The 27,008-nt window shown below is 38.4% G+C and overlaps 1 protein-coding gene and 1 pseudogene across 2 annotated transcripts in view; both read right to left on the bottom strand.

Annotated features, from left to right (window-relative positions):
- The window catches only part of NCAPD3 (non-SMC condensin II complex subunit D3), a 60,199-nt gene that overhangs the window by 31,690 nt on the left and 1,501 nt on the right, over positions 1–27,008 (bottom strand). For both annotated transcript variants that reach the window (XM_041769903.1, XM_041769904.1), the window contains exons 2-16: positions 26,444–26,598; positions 24,303–24,465; positions 19,148–19,332; positions 18,295–18,459; positions 18,124–18,185; positions 17,771–17,858; positions 15,337–15,470; positions 13,557–13,629; positions 12,663–12,788; positions 12,283–12,532; positions 10,775–10,831; positions 10,411–10,500; positions 4,414–4,487; positions 3,754–3,888; positions 2,761–2,981 (exon numbers count right to left, since the gene is read on the bottom strand). In XM_041769903.1, the coding sequence (XP_041625837.1) occupies positions 2,761–2,981; positions 3,754–3,888; positions 4,414–4,487; positions 10,411–10,500; positions 10,775–10,831; positions 12,283–12,532; positions 12,663–12,788; positions 13,557–13,629; positions 15,337–15,470; positions 17,771–17,858; positions 18,124–18,185; positions 18,295–18,459; positions 19,148–19,332; positions 24,303–24,465; positions 26,444–26,598 (1,978 nt within the window). The remainder of the gene's footprint in view (positions 1–2,760; positions 2,982–3,753; positions 3,889–4,413; positions 4,488–10,410; positions 10,501–10,774; positions 10,832–12,282; positions 12,533–12,662; positions 12,789–13,556; positions 13,630–15,336; positions 15,471–17,770; positions 17,859–18,123; positions 18,186–18,294; positions 18,460–19,147; positions 19,333–24,302; positions 24,466–26,443; positions 26,599–27,008) is intronic.
- LOC121499363 lies at positions 25,432–26,059 on the bottom strand (annotated as a pseudogene).

The raw sequence follows: 27,008 nt of genomic DNA, 5'->3' as shown, positions 1-27,008 counted from the left end.
GAAGCTTCAGGCCTCTTAAACCTTTGCATTGCTATTTTGTCTGGAAACTTTCACTAGTATGGTTGCCTGGTTAATTTCTACTTATCCCACCTCTGGGAATAATTCAGCTCTTGCCACCATCAACAGGAAGGCAATTCAAGCTAAAAAAAAAGTTAAAAAAAAAATCACCGAACCGCTCTATGCCATCCCTCTTAGCTCCTAAAACTCACTTTCCACTAAAATTGTGAGTTTTATTTTGTCTCTTTCCACTAGACTGTGAGCTTGAGTAGAGGAAGTACACCGAGTCCTTTCAACCCTCAAATCAAACCACCAATTCTATACTTCCACTTATTACATCTTTAAACATACTTTATTTTCTTCATGTCTACTGCCTTCTCCTTGACGCTGGCCCTCATCATCTTTAACTTAAATCATTTCAGTGGTGGCCTGTTTTCTTAGATTCCTGTTATCTCCTGGTCACCAAGCACAAGTCCCTTTGCTACACTTCTTGTGAAACTGAAAGTGAAGCTGAGAGGCTAGCAGGGGGACGCCTCACGCTTACCACCACTCATCAACTGCAGACCCACCAGGAAGGGGGGCAGGTGTACTCTATTTCCAAGAGGAACAAGCGGACTTGACCACTCCAGCAAGAGGAAGGATTCCTCCTAGCCTGGGGACAGCCCAGCCAATGGAGAGTCTGTCACAACTCAGACATTGAGAAATCATCATCACCCTGAACTCTTTCTTTCAATGGGCTTTCCTTCAAACTAGCCCCTCCCAACAACATCCTTTTCTCTAAAAACTAACAGTTCTTCTCCTTTGATCTCCAGACTTGCCTGTGGTTTTTCACAGCTATGCCATTCCTGTATAAACCCATTTTGCTGATAAAATAACTGGATGTTTTATTTTCAAGATTAATACTCTTAAAATATAAGATCCTTTATTACCCATCTACTTTAAATTCATCAGCAGTCTCCCCCTCCCACTCTGTTTTCAATCTGAAGTCAAAGTTCTTGGTATGCAATGTTACAACTCTGCAGTATGTGTAGGCCCTTCTTAACATCTCGTTTCACTTTATGTACAGTCCAAGGAGCACCGTTTCCCCGCCCACAGTGAATCCCTATGGGTCCTGAATGAGACATACTGCTTATGCTTCCATGGCTTTGCACTGGCTTTTTATTTCCCATGGACATGCTCCTTTATGTCCTTATTAACCTTCAAGATTCAAATTCAAAAGTCAACTGATCTGTGAAGTCTCTCTTCTTGATGTTCTAGTTACTTTATTAAAGAATATACCACAAGATTTTGTTTACAAATGTTTATAGAATTCTATTCCACCAGACCTTACTTTTCTTAATAATCCTTTTTGAAAAACTGATTCCCAAGCTCAGTGGTTCTCACAGTTTTTCATCTCTGGGCACTTTTGAACTAAAAAAAATTATGCAACATCTTGAAGACCTTTGTTTTATGTGGACTATATATATCCTGCTGTGCAGAAATTAAAACTGAGAAGTTTAAAAATATTTATTAATCTAAAAATAATAAGCCATTTATGCTAACATAAATGCACTGTTTTACAAAAGAATCTCAAAACAAAATAAACTTGGTGAAAAGAGTGTCATTACTTTTTACTTCTGTAAATCTCTTTATGGTCTGACTTAAACAGAAGTCAGGTAGATTATTATAACTGCTTCTGTATTCAATTTGCTTCAATATCATATGGTTATGGAAACTCTATACTCTGTGAAAGGATAAAAGTGAAAAATGGTATATATAGCATCTTAATATTATGATCAATACAGTCTGAGCTCATGAATCCATCGCACTTGAGCATGCTGCCATAGCTCATTTTCTACAACAGCTATTCCAAAACATTTTTAAACTTAAACCCTAATTCTATATTTCCTAACTTTGGGCAAATACATATTTTTTTCTTGTGGTAAAATTTACATAACAAAATTCACCATTTTAATGATTTTTAGGTGTACAGTTCAGTGAGAGCACACTGTTGTGCAATCATCCATCTCCAGAACTTCGTCATCACTCTACAGTGAAACTTTATACCCATTTAACAGTAACTTCTCATTGTCTTCTCCACAAGCTCTGGTAAGTACCATTTTACAGGTGATTTACCCAGGCCCCAACAGTATTTTACAATACAAAATCTAGTATGTTTCTAGTGTATGAGAATTCCTCCATAATACATGTAAACAAATAGGGAAGTGTTTCTTACATGATGAGAAAAAAAAATCAGCCGAGGTAATGTAAACGTTTACAAGCTAATTGTAAGATTATGCAGTATAGATTAAAATTTATCAATACAACAGGTGCTAACCCCTCACCATAGTGTTCACTGTTCAGTGTATGCTCAGTAAATGCAATCAAATGGGAAAAAATACTGCTCTGGCATTAATTCAACCAATCTGATAAGGATTAGGAAAAGGTTAATTTGGAAGAACTAGGAAGCCATCTTTCATAAAAACTAATATGTGGAAAGTTACTATTAATATATCATGTCCATCAGTGCTTTCTACTACATTAGACATTAATTTAGGCACTCAGAGAAAAGCAAAGGAGGTGATCAAAGCTTCACAAAAAACTCTCACCTCAAAAATGCTGAGAGATTTGAATTGGGTAAAAAAAAAAAGTCTAAAAACAGAAAACTGATATATGTTAAGTATTTTAGAAAGCTAATTTTCTATGAGCAATACAGAAATTTTATTAATTAAAAAAAACCTTTATGGTTTTCTATATGGAAAAGAAATCACACAATTAACATACCTCAGTTCCTGGTTTTCTGTACTAAGGAGAGTAAGAAGTGCCCAAGCCAGCACCTGGCTATTGTCTCCAGTATGGAATTTATTGTAATGCTTAATGTTCTGTAACAGGAGCTGGTCAAGACATTCCAGAGCTTTTTCCTGCACCGTGCTTTCAGAGTCCATCACAGCTGGGATGATCCCTGTCAGCCAGGCTTTCTGTATCTGGACACATCTAGGTTGGGCCTTAGAAATTAAACATCATGAAGTCATTAAAAAGTCATAAGGAAGTCTAAACCTGTCTAAACACAAATCAGTGAGGCTGTGAACAATATTTTGAGATACGCTAACAACAGTCACACACACAAGTACAAATAAACCAAAGTGAAAAAAAAAAGCAACATTTGAAATACATGTTAAAACAAAGTTCAGTTTCCAGTTACTGTTTATTAGTGCATACTGAAATTTTAAACTTAGGAAGTCATATTATTAAGTAATTCAGCACTTTTTTGTAATTCAAGATCAAGTATTTATTCCAAGGAGCAATTAGAATAGATGTTGACAGAGGAAGTCAAAGTATGCATTGCTTATTGCTTTCTATGATGAAATGAAGAAATAAACATGCTTTTAAAATTCTTCAAAAGCTAATTATTTGGCGGGAGTAAATTACATATGGGATCAGTGGACCTGTTCTTTTGGCGGTTATCATTTAATAGGTCTTAATATGCAAAACTTAATCTAGGCCTCTGGCCTGACTAAGTTCATTTTAAAATTCTTATTTCTATGTGAGATTTAAACTAAAGTCAAGAAAAGGCTAATCACTAGCATTCTCTAGCACTAGTTCATAATTATATGAGACATAATCTTTCATATGTAATTGAAAGATAGATACCTCTTGACTTACACTGTATTGCCCTACAGTACACCTGGTAGAATTTCCAGTAGTCAAATAAATATTCAGTGATAGGTAATTATATATGCTTAATTATTTTTGATGTAAAAAAGCACTGTCTCTCACCATAAGAAGTTCAGTAAGAGACTGTAAGGCCTGCTTTCGTACAGATACTGCAGGGTCTCGGCTCTGGTCCTGAAGAAGTAATAGCTCTTCTTTCATCCCTGAGATGTTGCAGTGTTTCAAAATACTCAGTAATACCTAGAAGGTGCATGTAACATGAATTGATTACTTTTTCAAAACAATTAGACACACTGTAGACAAAAATAAGACTTAATAAGTCTATTGTTCTTAACATTTTTTAGGTCATGGATCCATCCCTCCACCTGAAAACATACATCTCACCTTTTCAGAATCTGATGAAAGCTAAGGCCTCTCTCTGGAGAAAAATCTAATATACGTTTTACATAAACAAGTATTTACAATTTCAGGGGTTACGTGCACCCTATCAAAATCCATCCATGCTCCCCAGTTTAAGAATTCCTAATCTAAAAAAAGAAATTACGATAAAAATATGTGTGACTCTTAAGAAATCAACAACCCAGCAAGAAATGAGACAAACCTTTAGTTCATCTCTGTAATTTATATATACAACAGGATCAAAGTGAACAAATGTAAAGTGAAAAACAAGTTCAATAATGACTATGGTTGGAGTTTTTACAAAATATTTCCAAGTTTTTAGTGCAAAACAGAGCACATTCGAGGATTATTTAGAAGAACTCACACCTGCATTGCAGACTTCCTGACATTGGTCTTCTCATCCCTGATTCTCTTTTTCAGCATTGCCATGACACATCTCACTGTTGAGGAAATGCCAAAGAATCATTATGGTCTGAGAAAAAACTGTATTTACAGTACCTAACATCTCACCATACAGTACTGAGAAAATACTCTAAAATATTGGCTAATCAGTTTGTTTTAAATCCGGAGAAATCTGAGTATGAAATAATGTAGAAAAAGAAGTCAAATAATTAGCTAGTCAAAATAATGCAAAGGGCAGAAGAGTATAATTTTAAGAGGGCATAAATTCTGGAATATTAAAAATTGTTTTTAACCCTGGCTCCTATGTCTAAAATTCCAAATAATTTAGTTTTTCCATTTTGTTTAGCTACAAAAAAGTAGTATCTAAATCATAATTTTTTTTAAAGACTAAAAAATATGTAACAGCAGCTTTAAAACTTTTTTGATCACATGCCCCTTTACACTATTAAAACTCACTGAGGACTCCAAAGAGCTTTTCTGGTAAAAATCTCCAGTGAAAATATTAAATAATTCATTTTAAAATAGGAAGATGTTGGGCAGCCTGGATGGCTCAGCGGTTCTGCACCGCCTTCAGCCCAGGGAGTGATCCTGGAGACCCGGGATCGAGTCCCACGTCGGGCTCCCTGCAGGGAGCCTGCTTCTCCCTCTGCCTGTGTCTCTGCCTCTGTCTCTCATGAATAAATAAATAAAAATCCTTAAAAATAAAATAGGAAGATGTGTCACTGTAAATGGTACAATTTTAAGTGAAAATGAACTATGTCCCTCCTGCTAAAATTTAGTGACAAGAATGGCACTGCTTTACATCTTTGCAAACTCTATGTCTGATAAAAAATAGCAGATTCTCAAAAAAAAAAATAGCAGATTCTCATCTTTGCTTCATATCAGAATGGTTTAGAGTGCAGTCTTGGTATTATTATGTAAACAATATTAACTTCAAGAACCTACTGAAGGAGGCTAAGGGATCCTAAACTACACCAAGAGCTGCTGATGTATAAGGAAATACACTAAGAAATGAAATAGGATGGAAAATAGAAAAGTCAATGAAATAAAAAATAAGCAGGATCCCTGGGTGGCGCAGCGGTTTAGCGCCTGCCTTTGGCTCAGGGCGCGATCCTGGAGACCTGGGATCGAGTCCCACATCGGGCTCCCGGTGCATGGAGCCTGCTTCTCCCTCTGCCTATGTCTCTGTCTCTCTCTCTCTCTGTGTGTGTGTGTGACTATCATAAGTAAATTAAAAAAAAAAAATAAAAAAAAATAAAAAATAAGCTTCTTGAAAAAGATAAAATTACCAACTTTTAGCTACAAAAAAAGAAGATTCAAATTCTTAAAATCAGGAGGGAAACATTACTATTGCCATTACAGAAATAAAAAGGATGTGCAAAGAAATACTATGAACGATTTTATATTACATTAAGTAATCCGGATGAAACAAATTTCTACCAAGACAAAAACTAGAAACTGACTCAAGAAGAAACAGTCTGAATATACCTATAAAGTAATCAACCCCACCCCCCCCAACGAAGAACCTTCAAAACAAAATACAATGAAATAGAACAAAATACCTTCCCACATATGCACAAAAGCCCAGGATCAGAGGGCATTACTGGAGAATTCCATGAAATGTTATAACAAAAATGAACACCAAGTCTTCATAAACTCTTTTAAATAACGGAAGAAAACACTTCCCATCTCATTCTATTAAGCCAGTATTACCCCAAGAACGAAAGCAGATAAAAACATCTCAAGAAAACAAAAGAGCAAAATCCCATGAATACATAAATAAAATTTTCAACAAAATATCAGCAAATCATATCTAGCAAAACACAAAAAGGATTATATATCATGCCTGGGACTTATCCCAGGAGTCAAATGTAATCAATCAATCTAAGTAATACAGCATAGCAATATAATAAAGGACAAAGACCATATAATTGTCTCTACAGATGAGGAAAATGCATTTGCAAAATCCAATACCCTTTCCTAATAAAAACACTCAACAAACTCATAAGAGAAGGAAACTTAGTCACACTGATAAAAGTCATCCTGAAAAAACCTACAGGTAACATCATACTCAATGGTGAAAGGCCAAAAACTAAGTACAGAAGAAAGACAAGGATGTCTGCTCTCCCTATGTCTTTTCAACACTGTACCAGACGTCCTCGCCAGGGAAAGTAGGTAAGAAAAGGACGGAAAAGAAAGAAAACTCTTTCTGTTCACAGATGGCCATGAGCCTACATATAGAAAAGGAGTCCATATACAAACTATTAGAACTAGTAACAAATTTAGCAAGGTTGCAGGATACAAGATCAAACCATCAAACATCAGTTATAAAAACTAGCAATGAGGGATGCCTGGGCGGCTCTGTGATTGGGTGTCTGCCTTCGGCCCTGGGCATGATCCTGGAGACCCAGGATGGAGTGCTGAGTCCCATGTCAGGCTCCCTGAAGGGGGCCTGCTTCTCTCTCTGCCTGTGTCTCTGTGCCTCTCTCTCTGTCTCTCTGTCTCTCATGAATAAGTAAATAAAATCTTTAAGAAAAGAAAACTAGCAATGAACAATTAGAAAATGAAACTAAGAAACTAATGGATTATTCATGGAAGAATAATCGACACAGAATTAATCTAGAAGAACAAGAGCAAGGATGCAGAAGCTATACTTCCTGATTTCAAAATTACTGTAAAGCACCAGTAATTAACACAGTGTGATTACTGTCGTAAAGAGAGATGACAGAATGTCAGGGTAATAGAACTGAAAGTACAGAAATAAGCCCATGTCTATGGTTTGATGAGGGTGCCAAGAGCATTTAAAGGAGAAAAGTCTTTTAAGCATAAAGTGCTGTGTCAAACTGGACATTCACTTGCAAAAGTTGGACCCCTACATCACACCTATGCAAAAATTAGCTAAAAATTGATCTAAGACCAAATCATAAGAGCTAAAATTACAAAACTCTGGGAAGAAAACATCAAAGTAAATCTTTGTGAAAAATTAGGCAGTGGTTTCTTAGTTATGACCCCAAAAGCACAAGCAAAAAGGAAAAAGTGGACAGCTAGACTTTATCAAGGCTAAAATGTTTTATGCCTCAAAGACACCAAGAAAGTGAAAAATTAACCCATGATAATACAGATATTTACAAATCCTGTATCTGATGAGGAATTTGGATCCAGAATAAAAAGCTCTTTCAACTCAAAAATAAAGACAAATAACCCATCTTAAAAAATGGGCAAAGAACTTGAAAATATCTTTCTTCAAAAAAGAAATATAAATGGCCAATAAAGAAAATTTGCTTAACATCATTAGCCATTAGGGAAATATAAATCAAAACCACAGTGAGATAGATACCACTTCACATCCACTAGGATGGTTACAATAAAAAGAACAGACATGACAAATCTTGGTAAGGATGTGGAGAAATAAAAATTGTAACACATGCTAGTGGGACTAAAAAATGGTATGGCCAACTCTGCAAAAAGTTTGGCAGCTCCTGAAAATGTTAAACATGGAGTTACCACATAACCCAGCAGTTCCACTCTTAGGTATATACCCAAAAGGCATGAATATGTTTACAAATAAAACTTGACATTCGTAGCAGCATCATTAATAGCCAAAAGACAGAAACAATGCAGAAGTCCATAAACTGATGAATGAACAATGGACTGTAGTATTATCCACACAACAGACTATTATGTAGCTGTAAAAATGAAATACTGATATGTTACAATGTGGATGAACCTTGAAAATGTTATGCTAAGTGAAGACAGACATCCACATAAAGAACACATGTCACATGCTTCCATGTATGTGGAATGTCCAGAATAGGCAAATCTGTAGACAGAAAGTAGATTAGTTAGTGGTTGCTGGAGGTTGGGGGAAGGGAATGGGGAGGAAGGAACTGCTAACGAGAATAAAGTTTCTTCTCTGGCAAATGAAATATTCTAAAAATTGATTAATTTGTAAATATACAAATATACTAAAAACCACTAAATCAAACACTTTAAACGGTGAACTTTATGGCATGTGAATTACATTTCAAAGAGAAAAAAAACCCTGCCTCCTCCAAGAAGGCACTTAGCACTTACTAAGACTAAATTCAACACAAGCATTCAACATTTTTGCAGAACAAATTTTTTGTAATATTTTAGGGTATCAGTTTACATAAATAGAGTTACTGCTCTGAATTTAATTTGAGTAACACATACTCATACCTAGCCATATAAAATCTAATTCCATGCTGATCTTTCAGGCTGAAATAAGAAGTAATTATCTTCATGGCACTTAACATATACCTTAACACTTAATTCACATTATTATTTTATATATATAAACATACACATAGGTAAAATTTGTAAACACACATATTTATTACTCCCACTTATTATTAATTTACTACTTCTCAACAGATGGAACTATGTTTTACTAAATCTGTATCTATGATGCTTAGCACAGATAAGAAGGGATCAGAGAAATGTTAATGGAATAAATTAATCTAATTATATAATTAAATTTCTGCACAAATATTTTCACTAAAATCTTGAAAAATCACTTAGTCTAAATATTATATCCCCAGACTCTGACAATGGCCCTCTGTGAAAGAAAAGGTGTTAGATCCAGAAAGTTACAAATTAGGGTGCTTGGTTGGCTTCCCTGTCTTAGTTGAGCAAGTATTTAATATAAGAATGGTATAAGAACTCAGACCACCTCTCATTTCTAAATAGAATGTTCCCCCACTATTTCATGCTATGTCCAGGTGAAAAAGGATCCTGGAGAAGTAAAGTGACTTTTTCAAGATCACACAGCTAAACAGACACATATCTGGGAGTAGGCTCCAGGTCTACCTATTTACCAGTCCAGATTTGTTTTTCTCCCTCCTGAATCACATTAGCACTTAAATCATTGTATTACTCTGGGGTCATAAGTCAATGAAAGAGATCATGCATTACTTGTATTCAGAATCCTGTGCTGGAGGTCATAGGAGAGAGGAACCCACAACCATTCTATACAGTATGTATGGTTCACACTATTGATGAAGATAATCTAAATTCTGAATTGGCTTTTTCAATGTGAGCTTAAATTCACAGTTCCCTTTAATTTATTAAAAGTGAATTCTGGGGGGCACCTGGATGGCTCAGTGGTTGAGCATCTCGCCTTTGGCTCAGGTCATGATCCCAGGGTCCCAGGATCGAGTCCCACATCAAGCTCCCCAGGGAGCCTGCTGCTCCCTCTGCCTATGTCTCTGCCTCTCTCTGTGTGTCTCTCATGAATACATAAAATCTTAAAAAAAAAAAAAAAAGTGAATTCTGGGGTGCCTTAATCAGAGTCAAAATGACATGGTGAAAAAAGTAATGAGAAATTAAAAGTAGGGACAAGGGCAGCCCAGGTGGCTCAGCAGTTTAGTGCCACCTTCAGCCCAGGGCCTGATCCTGGAGATCCAGGATCAAGTCCCACGTCGGGCTCCCTGCATGGAGCCTGCTTCTCCCTCTGCCTGTGTCTCTCATGAATAAATAATTCTTAAAAAAAAAAAAAAAAAAGCAGGAACAAGATTGGGTACAGTAGTATTCTTCATCTCTCTCTCTTTTTTTTTTTTTGATTACTTTTCTCCAAACACAAATTTAACATATGCTGCACTTTCTCTAGTAGCTGGTCCCTCTTTAGTCAGCAATCCCTAGAGTTCACAACAATTGCCTTTAATAAAAATAATAAAACATCTGCTAATATTTAGAAATACTGAGGTTCAGTACATGATAAGTAGAATGTAGCTTGTTCTTTACCTTAAGATGAAACAGAGTATAGTGCAAGGACATTAATTAAAGATATAATAAAATAGAATTATTCCACTTTTAAGAAAGGAAGATATTCCAATTAAGGGTGAATCAATCAAAAAAAAATCCAAGGTTTTTCGAGTCTACTTACAGTTGTCTGAAATCCAACAGTTATTACTCATCTGATAGTGATAGAATCCGACATACCCTCAGATCCATCTGTTTCACCACTGCTGTCTGTATTGATCATCCCTGAGCCTCCAGAAGGGTTAAGTGTTTGCCTCTGATAGGAAAATGCTTAAAAATAATAAATAAAAAGAAGTTCAATCATTAAAAGAAAAATTTATTATATCCCTTAGTAATATAAACATGGAAATATTACATTTAAATTACTACATCAGTATTGAAATCAATTTCAGTTTCCTTGATGATGAAAAGTTCAGTATTAAAAAGTAAATATGAAAATAGAAAAAAACCAAAACAAAATAGAAAAAAACATGTCAAATACCCAGCAAGTCCTTTAAATAAAAAAGACAATTATTCAATATTAGAAAATATATTCACCCATTACCTGATGGACTTCTCAGTAAGGTACCAGAGTGGCTTTCTACTCTTGAAATTGCAGAACCTAAAAATAAGCAGATTGATAAGAGGGGAAAATGTCATAATATCATAAGCCCCAAGTCAAGAGTAACCAAAATCAAGATAATTAGGCCTAAAGACAAGACAGATTCTAAACTGCTGACAGTAATATTCTCCTTGGTATGCATTTGAAATGGACGGAGATGAGGCCCAAGACAGCCAATTCTCAAAAATGCAAAGTAGTAGTATAGGCAGCCAAAGTCTCCCCTCTAAAACATGAGTATCTAAAATACTCTAAAAGGCATTTCAAAGTTACCAGACTGGTCTATAGGCATACCTTCTTTTATCACACTTTGCTTTATTGTTCTTTAGAGATACTACAGTTTTAACAAACTGAGATTTGTAACTCCATCAAGCCAGTCTATGTGTGCCATTTTCCTACAGTATTTGCTCACTTTGCGTCTGCTGCATTTTGGTAATTCTCACAATATTTCAAACTTTTTTGTATTTATGGATCTGATCTATGATCAGTGATCTTTGGTGTTACTATTATAACTGCTTTGGGGTACCATGAGCCACATCCATATAACAGCAAACTTAACCAAGAAATGATGTGCTGCCTCCAGATATGAAAACACCAAGAGAAGCAAAATTAGAAGTGGGGCCTGAAGGTGAGACTAAACTGCTGCAAGCTCATAATAAAACTTGAACAGGTGAGGGGAAGCTTCCTACAGGTGAGCAAAGACAGTGGTTTCTTAGGACGAATCTACTCATGGTGAACAAGCTGGGAGGCTGAAGTCACAACAAAGGATTTAAAATATTGCATAAACATAGTTGGTGAAGCAGTGGCAGTCTGAAAGGGTGAACTCCAGTTTCAGAAGAAGTTCCCCTGTGGCTGTGGGTAAAATGGTATCAAACAATATCATCTGCTACAGAGAAATCATTTGTGAAAAAAAGAGTCACATGATATGGCAAACTTCATCAGCGTCTTAGTTCAAGAAACGGCCACAGCCACCCATCCTTCAGCAACTGCCACCCTGATCAGTCAGCAGCCATCAACATCGAGGCAAGATTCTCCACCAGCAAAAAGACTGCAACTTGCTGAAAGCTCACAACAGTTAGCGTTTTTAGCAGTAAAGTATTTCTAAATTATTGTACGCACTTTTTTTTAGACATAGTGCTATTGCCACCTGACAGACAACAGTGTATTGTAAACATTAACTTTTTATATGTACTAGAAAACTAAAAAAATTCATTTGACTTGCTTTATTCCAATATTCACTTTACTGTGATGGTCTGAAACCAAGCCCACAATATCTCCAAGCTGTGACTTTATTTAAAAAGCTATTCAACAACAAAATACACTGAAATAGGCTTATGAAGGAAAAAGTATATCATACTCTATTACTTTTTGCAACAACAATGAACGAATCCTTTGCAGTCCAATTTCTTCAAAAGCATGAGACAGATCCCATGTCACAAGGTGAAAATACTTACTGTTAATCTTAAGTTCCAGTACGCTCTCCGATGCGGTAACAGACACTTCCAGGCAATGTGCAAAACTGGACAGTGCCTTGCTGCGGACAGTCGGTGCCTTGTCTACACAACGGTCAAATATAATTTTCTGTACCAAGAACTTATGCTTTAACAGCTTCTGATGCTCCAACGAGAGAGTGTTATCTACTGCTCTTTCAGGCAGTTCCAACAGAGCTAAGACAACATCTAGAGTAAAAATCCTGTGTGGGATCTGATAAAACAAAATCAGAAGAATCTCCATTAGACAGGAATAAAAACCCAAGGATCCCTTGTATATTCAGATATGTCTGTCAGAAGGCTATAGAGCAGGAACCCAGATTTTATGCAGATGTATCTTGTACCTTGGAACTTCGTGAGTATCTGTAAAGCCAGGCAATGAACGTAGCGTATTCCTTATTGGGAAGTTTGCTGAGCAGCTGGACCAGGGACTGGGCTGCATAGGTCCGATACTCTGATTTATCAGTCACCTGAAACATAAACATTGAGAGGCCGTCTAGCCAACATCTACCCACAGAACAACTGAAACACATGTTGAAATTCAGTGAATGTAACTAGTTTGTTGAATCCTTAAATGCTATAAAAATGACTAGCAAGTTTTAGGTTTTAGACCCTTCAAAAACTAATCTAAGAAATCTAGAAGCCCTCTCCTTAGACATACGAACTTAGTATGTAACTTAAGCTTATGGACCTCCTAGAAGCTACTGCCTTCAAGTTAAAAATCATTTGTCCAAACTGCTTTATAAGCTCAAGAGATAATCATAAAAATTTGAACATTAATTGGATATTTCATGGTATTAAGGAATTATGGTATATTTTCTTTGGTGTGTATTCTGTGGTGTGTTTTTGGAGTTCTTATCCTCTAGAGACACATATGAAATAGTTAAGGATCAACACATGACAGAATTTGCTTCCCCCCCAAAATTCCAACATTCAACATGTGTTGAGGAAGTTGTAATTTATAAGGGTATAAATGACACTAAACTATTGAAGGTGGGTGCTCATCACCCTATTCTATTTATCCATATGTTTGAAATTTTCCAAAATAAAAAGGATTCCCCTCCCAAAAAGAACACTATGTCAATGGAAACATACAGTGAAAATACTAAATAAAGCTATTTTCTGTAATGATAACAGACTCATTCCCAAGAATAAATATACACACAAACACATATATTTACCCATATATTATATATTTCTATCATCATTATCATCGTTACTATTGAAGCAAATGGTACCTTGGCACAGATGTGCTGGAGTAAGATACGAAGGACTGGGAATATGTTTTCCTTTAGTTCATCCACAATTGAGCTATTTAAAAAAGAAACCACACCCATTGTTTACAATATACCTATAACTACATAAAATAGTACTTTTTCTTGACTCTGTTCTTAAACACCATGACCTCTATGCTTTAGAAATCCTGAATATTAAAAGCTATTTGCCCCACACTGCAAGCATTGTTTCAGTGAAAAAAGAGTAAAACACACAAAGTTTCACAGCAGAAAACCATTCACTATGTCCTATGTATGGTTTTGAGCTGCTGCCGAGCAGACAGCTTCAGTCAGAGAGGAGCAAATGTTTCATCTTCATACGACTCTTTTGACTCTTAACTAAATTTCACATTAAGACTCTAAAACACATCCTTTTAGGGACACCTGGGTGGCTCAGTTGGGATAAGCATCCGCCTTTAGCTCAGGTTATAATCTCAGGGTCCTGGGACTGAGCTCCATGTCCAGCTCCCTGCTCAGCTGGGAGTCTTCTCCCTCTCTCTCTCTGCCTCCCCCTGCCTTGTCCTGCTTGCACAGTGCATCCTCTCTCTCTCAAATAAATAAATTCTTTAAAAATATATAAAAAATCCTTTTGGGGTAAATAATAATAAGACGCAGCACCACCTTGTGGTAACTCAGTGATATGCTCCCATTTAAAAGGCTTTGACTTCAAACTTCAACCCAAGATTACTGTATCTTTCTTAAGTTAACTTATTTATTTTAGTACTCTCTACCCCCACTGTGGGCTCGAACCCATGACCCCGAGATCAAGAGTCACACTCTCTTCCAACTGAGCCAGCCAGGCACCCCAGAAGATTATTATTGTAATGCCCATATCTGACCCATCTTTAGTGCTTATCTATATCATTATATGGATGCTACTGCAACTGGAGACATCACGAACTATCACGGAAGAATCAAAATGGTTGTCTACACTTAAAGCACCTTAGTTATTTAATGTTTAAAAAAAATCCCTCATGAGAGATATTTAATGATCAGATGACAGCCTATACCTGGATTCCACCACTCATACCCCACATCTCCAACTACACTATATCCCATATGCCTGCAGGCATGTATGCTCTCATATACTTACCACATCTTTCCACCACCTCCACAATGCGTGCCAAATATTCAATAAAGGAGGGAAAGAATAGCCAACAACACAGCAAATATGTCTTCCCTAATAAAGCTGAGACATGGAACTTTTTAGGTAGAGCTATGTGATTCTGAGGGAAAAAATGGTCTATCAATTATTACTAAAGAAGTAAAAATTGACTTAAATCTTCTTTTCAGGAAGTATGGTCTGTAGGAAGAGGGGAATAGAAAAGTGAGAAGAAACAAGGAAAAAGTGGCAAGGAACAAAGAGAAAGAGACTCAGAGAAGACAGAAATACAAAAAGGAAAGGAAGAGGCAGACTTGTAAGAAAGGCAAACACTGAGACAGATGACGATAAAACAGAGGAGAAGCCAAATGTCATTCCTCAGAGCCTGACCTTACAGGCTGATGAGAATCAAGCTGGAGGTCAGTGCTGGCCCCTGAATTACAGACTCTGTAACCCTCAACAATGTCCCAGTGCAGAGGCTACCAACAGTGATGTGGGCCACATGAACGAGAGGGGGCCACGAACCACAACAGGCCAGAAATCTGTTAGTTTTCATTAGGTGTCAGAAATCTCAGTTAGTACAGGACCCAGGAGACTTAAGGGAGAGTGATAGAGTGAAAAGCCAATCCGTGTGCACCTCACCTGATGAACTGGACTGCCTGGTTTCTACTGTTGATGACTGATGTTGTAATAGTAAGGGGAGCATGATGGACTCCTTCACCTGCTCCTAACATTAATATCACATTTAGCATTTGATGGAAAATACAACTTATAACCTGGAAGAAAGAAGAAAATTCTATTTAAGGCATGACAAAGAATCCAAGGACCTCAAAGGCAGTGATGCAGACCACAGTAAGCCACGTCAAGCTGTGTGAAGATACGTTGGATTAAAACAGTTTTAGGGGAACACTAGAAATGCGTTTCTTGGACAGTTACTAAGTATTTAATAAACATAGGATGGAAACTGTGAAAACACTGGTTATAGATAATGATAGGAATATCACCTAGTTTTTCTCCTTACTCTCTCAAACTATAGCCCTGAAATTAGGGCAAATAGAGGATTGTCACTTCTAAATGGCAAAAAAAATTGCTGATAATCTCTTATAGAACAAGGGAAGAATGGTACTTTACACTTGTATTTTACCTGAAGTTTACAATGCACCTTCCAATATACACCTCATATAATTTACTCAATTCATTCATTCATCCTGTAAATAACGTGTACTGAAAACCACGTATGTGGTAGATATCAGGTTAAGTACATTCATATATATTACTAGATTTTACTGCTTTTTTTTTTTTTAAAGATTTTATTTATTTATTCATGATAGACACAGAGAAAGACAGGCAGAGACACAGGCAGAGGGAGAAGCAGGCTCCACGCAGGGAGTCCGACGTGGGACTCGATCTCAGGTCTCCAGGATCAGGCCCTGGGCTGAAGGCGGCGGCTAAACCGCTGAGCCACCCAGGCTGCCTGATTTTACTGTATTTAATCTTAAACATCACAACTGTAAAAGGTAAGCGAGGCATTTCCATTTTATACATATTATTATTTCCACTTTATACCTAATAAAAGAGCCTCCAAAAGTGAATTGTCCAAAGTCAACTGATTATGGGTCAGGCTAAAATCAACACTGTCTAAAATCAAATCAACACTCTCACAGTTAAAAAATACAACTTGAAAGACACTGCAGATGTAAAGGCATAAATTTCCCCATCTAGCTAACCTTTACAAATGTTATAAAGAACATGGAAACTGAAAGCACTCACTCATGTGAATTCTAACTCATATTTTAAACACAGAAATGATAATGGTATAATAAATTATAAAACATAATAAACTATAAAATGGTATAATAAATTATAAAACATGTTTTCTAAACAACAGGCATGGTGCTCTGTATCTGACAGGCAACCTTCCATTTCCTTCTCCTGACAACCCTCTGAGGAGACTGAGGCTTTGGAAAAACTGATACAAGGAAGTACAGCTGACGGGGTGGACCTAGAGTTCACCAAAGATGTATACAACCTGCCCAAAAACTCTGAACCTACTTGTTTTTCTTTTTCTTATGATTTATTTATGAAAGAGAAAAAGAGAGGAAAAGCAGAGAAAGAGGGACAAGCAGACTCCACGCTGAGCACCAAAACCAAAGAGTGGCTTGATCTCAGGACTGAGATTACAAGCTGACCTGAAACCAAGAGTCAGCACAATTAACCAACGGAGCCACCCAGGTGCCCCTTTAACCTGCTTCTTAATCACCACGTGACCTGCCCGGGAAATTAAGTGTAGCACAGACACCAAAAGTCAACAGCCACTGCAGTTTTATCACATTTTTTTTTGTAAAAATCTTGTTTTATTCATGGCATTCAAGTTTAGTAACACCATAATGCTTGAACACCCTAACTCCAATGTTTAGACGGTGATAATGTTAAGGTAACTCTGGGAGGAAAATCCATATGTGAAAACTAACTAGGAATGATATCAGTAATATTTCTGTAGAATTCTCAACTAAAAAGACTAATAGAAATACTGAAGTGCACATGAAACTTGCCAAGGAAAACTTGAAAATTCCACAAATGTCTCTTTTGAGAACAATCTGGTGACTGTTTCTCTAAAAGTAACACTGTTCAATGTTCTTCCTACCTAATTCACACTGGAATCATATTTTGTATGAAACCTAACAAAAATCTGCCATGGCTTCCAATTATTTGAATTATCAGTTTGGTTATGAAGAACAGGTAGCAAATAGAAATGGTGATGCTTTTTATGCTACGAATGATATAAGGTCATGAAAATGACTTGCTAAATTAAAATGGCAGGGTGCCTGGGTGGCTCAGTGGTTGAGCACCTGCCATTGACCCAGGGCATGATCCTGGAGTTTCAGGATTGAGTCCCACGTCGGGGTCCCTGCATGGAGCCTGCTTCTCCCTCAGCCTGTGTCTCTCATGAATAAATAAATAAATCTTAAATATATAAATAAATAAAATGGTGTTAAACCAAATGCTGCCAATGGTTCAGATGATTCAGATGTTTTCAATTCAACTAGTAACTAAATTAAATCCTTGTCTCTTTTACCTTATCTCCTTCTCCATGAAATGGGGAGCATAGCAAATATAATCCATGATAGGCCAGTTCTGGTACGTATTTAGCTTGGTTAAGGTTTCTAAAGAAAAAAGGCAAAAGATTGGTCAATGGTTATGACTTTACTCAGAATCTTCCATAACCCTATAATAAACCACATCCAAATGAATAAATTCTAAAAAAAATAAAAAATAAAAATAAAAATAAAAAAAATAAAAAATAAAAAAAAAAAAATGAATAAATTCTACTTGTGTGCCAATTAGGATAAAATGGCATTTATACTTCTGCTAGAGCATAATTTATTACACTATATTTAAATTTTACTATTGGAAGAATTAGTGGCTCACCTGGCCTGTGTCACATGAAATTCATGAAGAATTGGTTCAAACTTAATCAACTCAACAAAGACCTGCAAAACAGATATGAAGAAGAGACCTGATTTTTCCTTACTCACTAAGTATTAGCCATTCTCTCTGCCCTTTTAGGTTGCCCCAAGGTTTTTTGGAATTCTCACTTACTTCTATACAATTCTGTATACACTGTGGCTTTTCTTTCAGGGAAAATTTGGACAGAAGCCTTAAAAAATTCTTCAAAAGGTGAAAGATGGCATTTCGGATTTGACAAAGGTCTTGGGCAGAAAAACAAATACTTTCTTCATCTTCCTGTTCTTCTATTTCATCCACCTAGATTATAAAGAAACGTACAGGCAACTGCAGAGTAATGCCTAACACTCGGTCCCATGATTTTCAATGAACTCAGATCAAGTCCAGCTAAACTCAGGTGGTTGCTGAATTGCTGAAGTGATGTGACCCTGATCAGGTCCCCTAACTGCTCTGTCTCTACAACAGAACAATGAATCATTGGAGTAGATGACTGCACAGGAGTTTCTAGCTCTGTATCTTTGTGTCAGTGGGAATTCTTATGTTTCTTAGAAGTTTTCCTGTCAAAGAATGCCCACCATTCTACCCAGCCATCACACAAGAATTTGGAATTAATGTTATTCCGATACACTGTCATGGACATAAGCCCTCAAAATACTTCAATCTTCCTATCTAATGACAGTAAGATAATGTGGCAAATATACCTGTTTGGTTGTTGCCAAGCACACCTGGGAACAAGGATGGCAAAAGATTACGGGGAGGATGGAAAGATGACAGGTATCCTCAGTAATACATAAAGCCTGAGAAGCAACCTAAGGTCATACTAGATAGTTGATGATACTTTAGGATCATTTGGTTAAAATCATGATGCCAAAAACCATATTTTAATATAAAGTTAATTCTTAAATCACAATCATTTGTTGGTACAGATATGTTTTTTTTTTTTTTTTTTTTGGTACAGATATGTTTTATTATTCCACTTACTTCTTACCTCAATATCTTCTTTCCTGGGTGGCTTTCCTCTTTTCCTACTCCCTCTTGGATTCGCCTCTGAGTTCTTAGGCTGCTCTTTCTTTCTTTTCCGATTCAAGTTAGATTCTTGAGGCCAGCTCTTCTTTAGAATCTGAATACATTTGTCAAACATCACTTGGTGGAACACCTGATTTGCTATACTGCCTATTTATAAAGAATAAGTGGGTTAGATTAAAATGCCTTAAAATAAGTCGATAACAACAGATGAAAAATTAATAAGTAAAAATGAGCTTATCATGAACTCTAAACAATGACCCTTTAGCAAATAAGTACCATTCAACTTCAGCCTCAGGAGATGAGAAATAAATAAGAAGAAGAAATAAATAAGATAAACATATCTGACCAGGGAGTGACTGGCTTTATATTTTTCATGCCACCATAAACTATAAAACTGGACAAAAATGTATAAAATAATCCTCTTAAGACACGGAGCAAGGGATGCCTGGACAGCTCATTGGTTGAGTGTCTGTCTTCAGCTCAGGGCATGATCCTGGAGTCCCGGGATCGAGTCCTGCATTGTGTTCCCCGCAGGTAGCCTGCATCTCCTTCTCCCTCTGCCTGTGTCTCTGCCTCTCTCTGTGTCTCTTATGAATAAATAAAATCTTAAAAAAAAAAAAAAAGACAGTGCAATAGGCAGCATAGAAAAACAATCTCTGAAGAACAAAAATAAATGAGGTAAACACTAAAATTGTCCCAGTTTCATGTTTTGAGGCAATTTCTGGACAACAGCAGAAAATGGTGGCCCTAAGTACATTATGATGGTCTAAGCTGAGAACACAGAAATCAGAGTCAAAAAGGCAAGGGCTAGAAAAGAGGAAGCTACACAGAAAAAAAGCTTCAAAGATCTCCATAGGGCAGAAGATAAGCACGAAGAGGTAAAACTCCATGAGGGTAGGCAAAAAACAACCTCCAAGGAGCTAGAAGATGAATAATTTTCACAACCCACACAGGGTTGAGAAATATTTGAGTTCTGGACAGCCGATGCTGAAACCTTACTTTAGCCTGGGCTAAACTAGCTCCAGAGTAAAGGCTATTTCATATCTGCTCCAACAAAGCTTTAAAACAAGCCCCAAAAGGAAAAAGTTAATCTAACAGTTAACTGCCTATCAAAACATAATTAAAACACTATTTGAAAGTAAACAATCATGTAACAATGTTTCCAATACTGCACTATGAATGTGACTGTTAATACTGTATGCCATAAAAACTCCATAAAGATTCATTCATTAATGTATAGGCTAGGCTATCATGAAGTCATCTCTTTTTAAAGGATTTTATTTATGAAAGAGAGCAAGCAAGCGAGCAAGTGCTCAAACACAAGTGGAGGGAGTGGTAGAGAGGGAAGGAGAGGGAGGGAACAAATTTCTCAAGCAGACTCTGTGCTAAGCTCAGAGCCTGATGTGGGGCTCAATCCCACAACCCTGAGATCGTGGCCTGAGCTGAAACCAAGAGTGGGATGCTTAACCAACTGAGCCACACAGGTGCCACAAGAACACAGTATAATCAATAACATCACAAGCGGGTTCTTTGAAATGGTCAATACAATTTAATGGAACTTTTTCTAGATGATGAAAACAACAACAAAAGAAATATAAATTACCAATCAGACATGAAAGCGGACATATCACTATAGATTATACAAACAAAACTTTCAAAGAAAACCTGCAGATCCAGATGGCTTTTGTTATTGAAATCTACAAAAATTTAAGGCAGAAAAACGACCCCTTCTTCACAAACTTCCAAGATACAAAAAAGGCAAGAACACTACTCAACTCATTCTACATGAGACTGGTATTATCCTGAAACTCAAATCAGACAAAAGCTTATCAAAAAAGATATCCCTTGTAAATACAGATGCAAAAATCTTCAATAAAATATTAACTAACAGAATCTGACAACACACAGTCCTTTCATAATAAAATACTCAACAAATTAGAAATAACAGTATCATAAAGGTGAACCTCAAAACACCCATGGCATATAACATACTTAAGGGCAAAAGATTGAAAGTTTTCCTCCTGAGATCAGGAATAAGACAAGATGCCCACCTCCTGACTTCTGCTCAGCACTATACTGGAGGTCCTCATCAGGGCAATTAGTCAAGAAAAAGAAATAAAAGGCACCTAAACTGGAAAGGACGAAGTAAAATTATGTTTACTCACAGATGATATAACCTTATACATAGAAAATCCTACCAGTAACAACAGATGAGTTCAGCAAAGTTTCAGGGTATAAGATCAGTAATAAAAAAATCAATTGTACTTCTCTAATTAAAGAAAGGGGAGAGGATCTGAATAGAACAGTTTTCAAAAAAGAGACAAATGGTCAACAAGCCCTTGAAAAGATGCTCAAATTACTAGTCATCAGGGAAATGCAAATCAAAACCACAATGAGCTATTACCTCATACCTGTCACAATGGCTAAAATCAAAAAGACAAGAAATGACAAATGTTGGCAAAGATGTGGGAAAAGAGGAACTTTCATGCGCTGTTGGTAGGAATATTGGTACAGGCACTGTGGAAAGAAAATAGCATGGAAGTTCCTCAAAAAAATTAAAAACAAATACCATAAGATCCAGTAATTCCACTACTGGGTATCTTACCGAAGAAGAACACTACTAGTTCAAAAATATATATGTACTCCTATGTTTACTGCAGCATTATTTACAACAGTCAAGATATGGAAGCAGCCCAACCCAACTGTCCACTGACAGATGAATGGATAAAGATAGGGGATATACATAAAATAGAATGTTACTCAGCTGCAAAAAAGAATGAAATCCTGACATTTGCAACAACACAGATGGACCTAGAGGATAGTGTGCTAAGTGAAATCAGAGAAAGACAAATACCATATGATTTCACATATATGTGAAAATTATAAAACAAAACAAAGCTGAAACAAACCAATAAATACAGAGAACAAACTGGTAGTTGCTTGAGGGGTTGAAGATGGGCAAAATGGATGCAGGGAAGTGGAAGGCCTCCAGTTACAGACTAAGTCATGGGGATCCAAGGCATAGCACGGGGAATATACTTGATGGTACCGTAACAACACTGTATGGTGACAGAATGATAACCTCACTTATACTGAGCACAGCATAAGGTACAGACTTGTCTATAGACTTCTCCCACCACTATACTGTACCCCCGAAATTAATGTGACATTATACATCAACTACGCTTAATAATGAATTGTACTAAAAAATAAAAAATAAAAAAAAAATAATGAATTGTACTTCTAGACATTACAGGTAAGCAATCTGAAAATGAAATTGAGAAAGCAATTTCATCTGCAATAGCATGGAAAAAATACTTATGAATAAATCTAACCAAATAAGCACAAGAATTAAACATTTAAAAGTATAAAATATCATTCAAACAAATTAGAGAAAACCCGAATAAATGGAAAGGCACGTTGTGCTCATGGATTGGAAGACCTAAGGTTGTTTAGACAGCAACACTCCCCAAATTGATCTACAGATTCAGTGCACTGTCAAAATCCCAGAAGCCTTTTTTGGGGTAGACATTGACATGCAACTTCTACAATTTACATGGAAATACAAGGGACTAGAATAACCAAACAATCTTGAAAAAGAGCACAGTGTGGGATCCCTGGGTGGCGCAGCGGTTTGGCGCCTGCCTTTGACCCAGGGCGCGATCCTGGAGACCCGGGATCGAATCCCACGTCAGGCTCCCAGTGCATGGAGCCTGCTTCTCCCTCTGCCTATGTCTCTGCCTCTCTCTCTCTCTCTCTCTGTGTGTGACTATCATAAATAAATAAAAATTAAAAAAAAAAAAGAAGAAGAAAAAGAGCACAGTGTGATTAAAAATTAAGTATCAACAGTATCCCAAACATAATCCAGATACATTTAAAAACAGAAGGTAATTGGCAGGAACACGTCTTGCTGGAAAGCTGCAAGTGGCCTACGATGAGCAACACTCTTCACTCTTCGCTTTGGCATACATCTCAACCTTAATCAGAAGGAACTGCATTGAGCAAGGGAGGAGAAAAATAAAACTTTTGAGTTCCTAAAACCATCATTTTTCTGTGAGACAGCTCGGTTAGACCTGAGACTCTGCTTAGCAAGACCAAAGTCTTTAAGAACCTATTTCAACAGTCGTTATTGGTAACTTTAACGATAATACAAAATAGGGCAGCCCCAATAGCCCAGGGGTTTGGCGCCGCCTTCAGCCTGGGGTGTGATCTTGGGGACCCAGGATGGAGTTCCGCGTCGGGCTCCCTACAGGGAGCCTGCTTCTCCCTCTGCCTGTGTCTCTGCCTCTCTCTCTGTGTCTCTCATGAATAAATGATTAAAATCTTAAAAAAAAAAAAACAATAATACAAAATAATGTTCAAGGCTTTATATGTCCTTTTAGCAATTTCCAAATCACATGGGATAAATCCTTAAAATTTCTTACAAATGAATTTATGTAAACAATGACAAACAGTAACTATGTTCTCCACTGCATCCCCCTCCATGTTCCATCCTCTCTTGCCTTGGGTTTGGGTGGGTAGAAGGGACTCCTTTATTGCTCACAGGAGGAACAGCCACCTGAGTGCTCTGACAGTAAAGGAAGTAGAACAGTGCTCATCAACAGACTACCTTCCTACGCTTTCCTTCATCAAGCATTACTAGTGATTCTCACGCTTTCTTTCTTAGTACGGTAAACTGTTTCTCCATATTTGCATAGGAGAGAGATATGTAACACAGGGACTGCCCAGCAGTCTTTCTCAGCCTGGATGGGGAGTCAGGAGACGAGTGGGCAGTATCAGATTTTTATACTAGGTGGGGGTGGGTAGGAATGGAGCTTCTGTAACTTGAAAACAATCTCCCTCGAGCCTTACCTCTCTCAGATTAACTGCATTAGGTTACAGACACACCACATTAGAAAACAAACACATTTAAAGAAACAAGGGAAAGATATTTCTCGAACACCTGTAACGTGCCATGTATTTTACAGACTTACTCTCATTTAATACTCAGAAAAATTCCGCGAGATGGGTTACCACTGCTCCATTTTAGAAGTGAGAAAACAAAATATAAGGGTTCAAAACAATGTAAAAATTTAAAACAAAAATATATTTTATCCTACCGTATCGAATACACATACCTGGTACTTCCAGCAACAGAAAGTAAAGCCCGGCAGCATGAAGGCCATACTGTCGACACTGCACACTGACGCTTCTCGTATGAACGGCTTGAACAAAGTGATAGAACAATGCCACCAGTGCCCTGTGAGAAACACGGTTCTCAACGAAGAAGGACCAAATGCTCTGGGTGGAAGAAGAAACATAAAAGCCAAGAATTAGAGAATGGGAAAATCTCTTGTTATTTGATTTTTCCAAGTATTTAGTACCTTAAAAAAAAAAATATATATATATATATATATACACACACACACATATATATATATAACAGACCAACTTGATTCCCAACTATAAATCTTCAAAGGGATCGGAACGAAAAATCAAAATGCAGTACTCAAAATTACAAAGACAAATACGTATGTAATAAATCTAAATAATTAAATTTTCAAAAATAATTTGTGGATAGGTTTGAAGCATATGTATTTCTGAAATTATCATAGCTAAAAACTATACTAAGACCTTCGGGACACCCTATATTAGTGTTTACTCAGACAAGTTACTCCTCTATCTGTTAAGTGTACACAAAACCATTTATCAGTAGTTACTAACTAAAGAAATCACAGCCATTTACTTAAATTTAAATGCTTTATGGGCAATGAGAGCAGGAAAGGAAATACCTGAAAGTTTAGCCCTCAGATTTCAGGAGAGGCCTAAGTGAGAAAGGAAATACACCCTAAACTATAAACCACAATTTTAATAATTATATCATCGTTCCATGTTTTGCCAATTAAACACATGAAGAGGAAATGGGTTATTTCTACAAACCAAACACAACAGGAACTACATATGGTTTATCCTGGAGTATCTTTAAAAAACATAGGCCCATGAAAAGTTCAAGAAATCAGATCTTGTACTTCCTGCTTCCCTGAAGACGGGTAAAGTAGCAGGTAATGCCTTGGCTTGGCCGCTCTGCTTAGCATGTGCCACTTTACAGAAGCGCATTCTTCCATGGTGCACTCTTCCACAGTGAAACTTCTAGAAGACCCCCTCCTACCTTTATAGCAGTTATCTCCTCACTCTTTTTCTTTTTTCTGGCTGATGGGCCTGGAGGCTATTACTGATCAACTGGTCCACAGGGTGGGGGCAGGTTCACTACAGGACTATCTTGGGGGCCACCTCCCCAGCTCCCTGGCCTCTGGCCACATCTGTCGCCTCCCTCTGCTCCCGCCGCTTCTTCCACTGGAGCAGTTGCCGTTCAGCTCAAACTCCTTCATGCGCATCAGGCAGTCAAGGTGCTCGCGGCAGTCCCAGTGGCGCTGCTCATGCTTGTAGGCCGGGGAGTTGGGGAGGCTGTCCCGCTTGCACTTGAGCAGCCGGATGAGGTGGTGGGCACAGAGTGTCGCTGCTGGAGCACCAGCTGCATGGTGTTCATCTGCTGCCGCGGGGCCACCATCTCGTGCTCCCTGCGCCTGGGAAACCGGAGTCCAGCGGGAAGGTAGGCATCTGCTTGTGGTCAGGCTCCCCCGAGGGATGGCTCACACAGCACCGGCCCAGACGCGCCCCGTGGCTGCAGCGCCGCAGACTGCCCATCTCCTCACTCCTAGTGCTACCTCAGCTCTACCCCCCTCATGAGGAACTGTGACTTCCTAGGTCACCAGGGACGATCCAACGACCTGTGGCCCAAGTGCCCGTGTCAGGACTCCGCCTGCTCACGACCTCGCAGCACTGGTGCCTGGCTCCTCCCTGTCTTCGAATCAGTGCTCCTCACTCGGGTGCTGGCCTGCAGGCCACCGGCAGTCCTGTCCCGACCCGACCCGGCCTCTTCCTCACCACCCCCTTCCGTGCCGCTGCACCCGGGATCAGAGGGCTCGCCCAGCCAGGCTGCTGAACTGCACTTCCCTCTGGGTCTTCCAATGCGCACTGCCAGGGACTTCTCTGCGACAACGCCCTAACAGGAGCTCACATGCAAAAGCCTAAAACTGAACCTGTAATTCCCCACTTAACCAGCAGCCGCCAGGGTTTGATAGCACACGGGCCACATGCGTTATGCTCTTCCTGCCCCGCTCGTCAGGAACCGCGTGCGCAGGTGGCTGCGCTCAGGCCAGCGCTGCCTCCTGTCCCCCGCTGACACCCGAGGACGGCCAGCTTCCCGGCCGCGGCTCACCTCTGCAGGGCTGTGCTCTTCCGTAGTGAAGGGCACGATGCCCTCATGTAGTTTAGTGAACGCGCTCAGCCCGGTCTCTAAGATCTCTGCTTCCACGCGAGGATCCAAGGGCTCGGCCTCCGTGAAGTCCGCTTCCCACACTGCGTCCACCCATCCTGCGGGAAAGGGCGGTCAAGGCGAGGCTCTCCCAGAGCAGGTAGAGCATCCACGACCTCTGGGCTCGGGGTCCGCTCAGAGAGAAGCCCCAGGCCCACCCCACCCAGACCACGAGACACAGGATTTCAGGCCGCGGCAAAGGGCAAAATCCTTCCCTTGAACTGTAACCGACACTGCAGGGCCGCCTGACCGCCCTAAACATCCGGGGGCGAGCCTCTTCCTATTGCACCCTACAGAGAGCAGCGGCTGCACAGGCAGAGAGGCAGGCTCCCGGTTGCGAGCCCAGCCCCCCCCCCCCAAAAGCCTTTCTAGACCCAGCAGTTCTGGGGAGCAGCGCTTCCGAGGCTGAAGCATACGGCCTTCCCACAAGCTCAATCAGAAGGAAAGAGGTTAATAAGGCTGCCTCCAG

Source organism: Vulpes lagopus, chromosome 10 (genome assembly GCF_018345385.1).
Source record: "Vulpes lagopus strain Blue_001 chromosome 10, ASM1834538v1, whole genome shotgun sequence".
In the NCBI taxonomy this organism is placed as follows: Eukaryota; Metazoa; Chordata; class Mammalia; order Carnivora; family Canidae; genus Vulpes; species Vulpes lagopus.
Note: the sequence above shows the minus strand (reverse complement) of the source record. Positions and strands in the feature narration are given on the sequence as shown.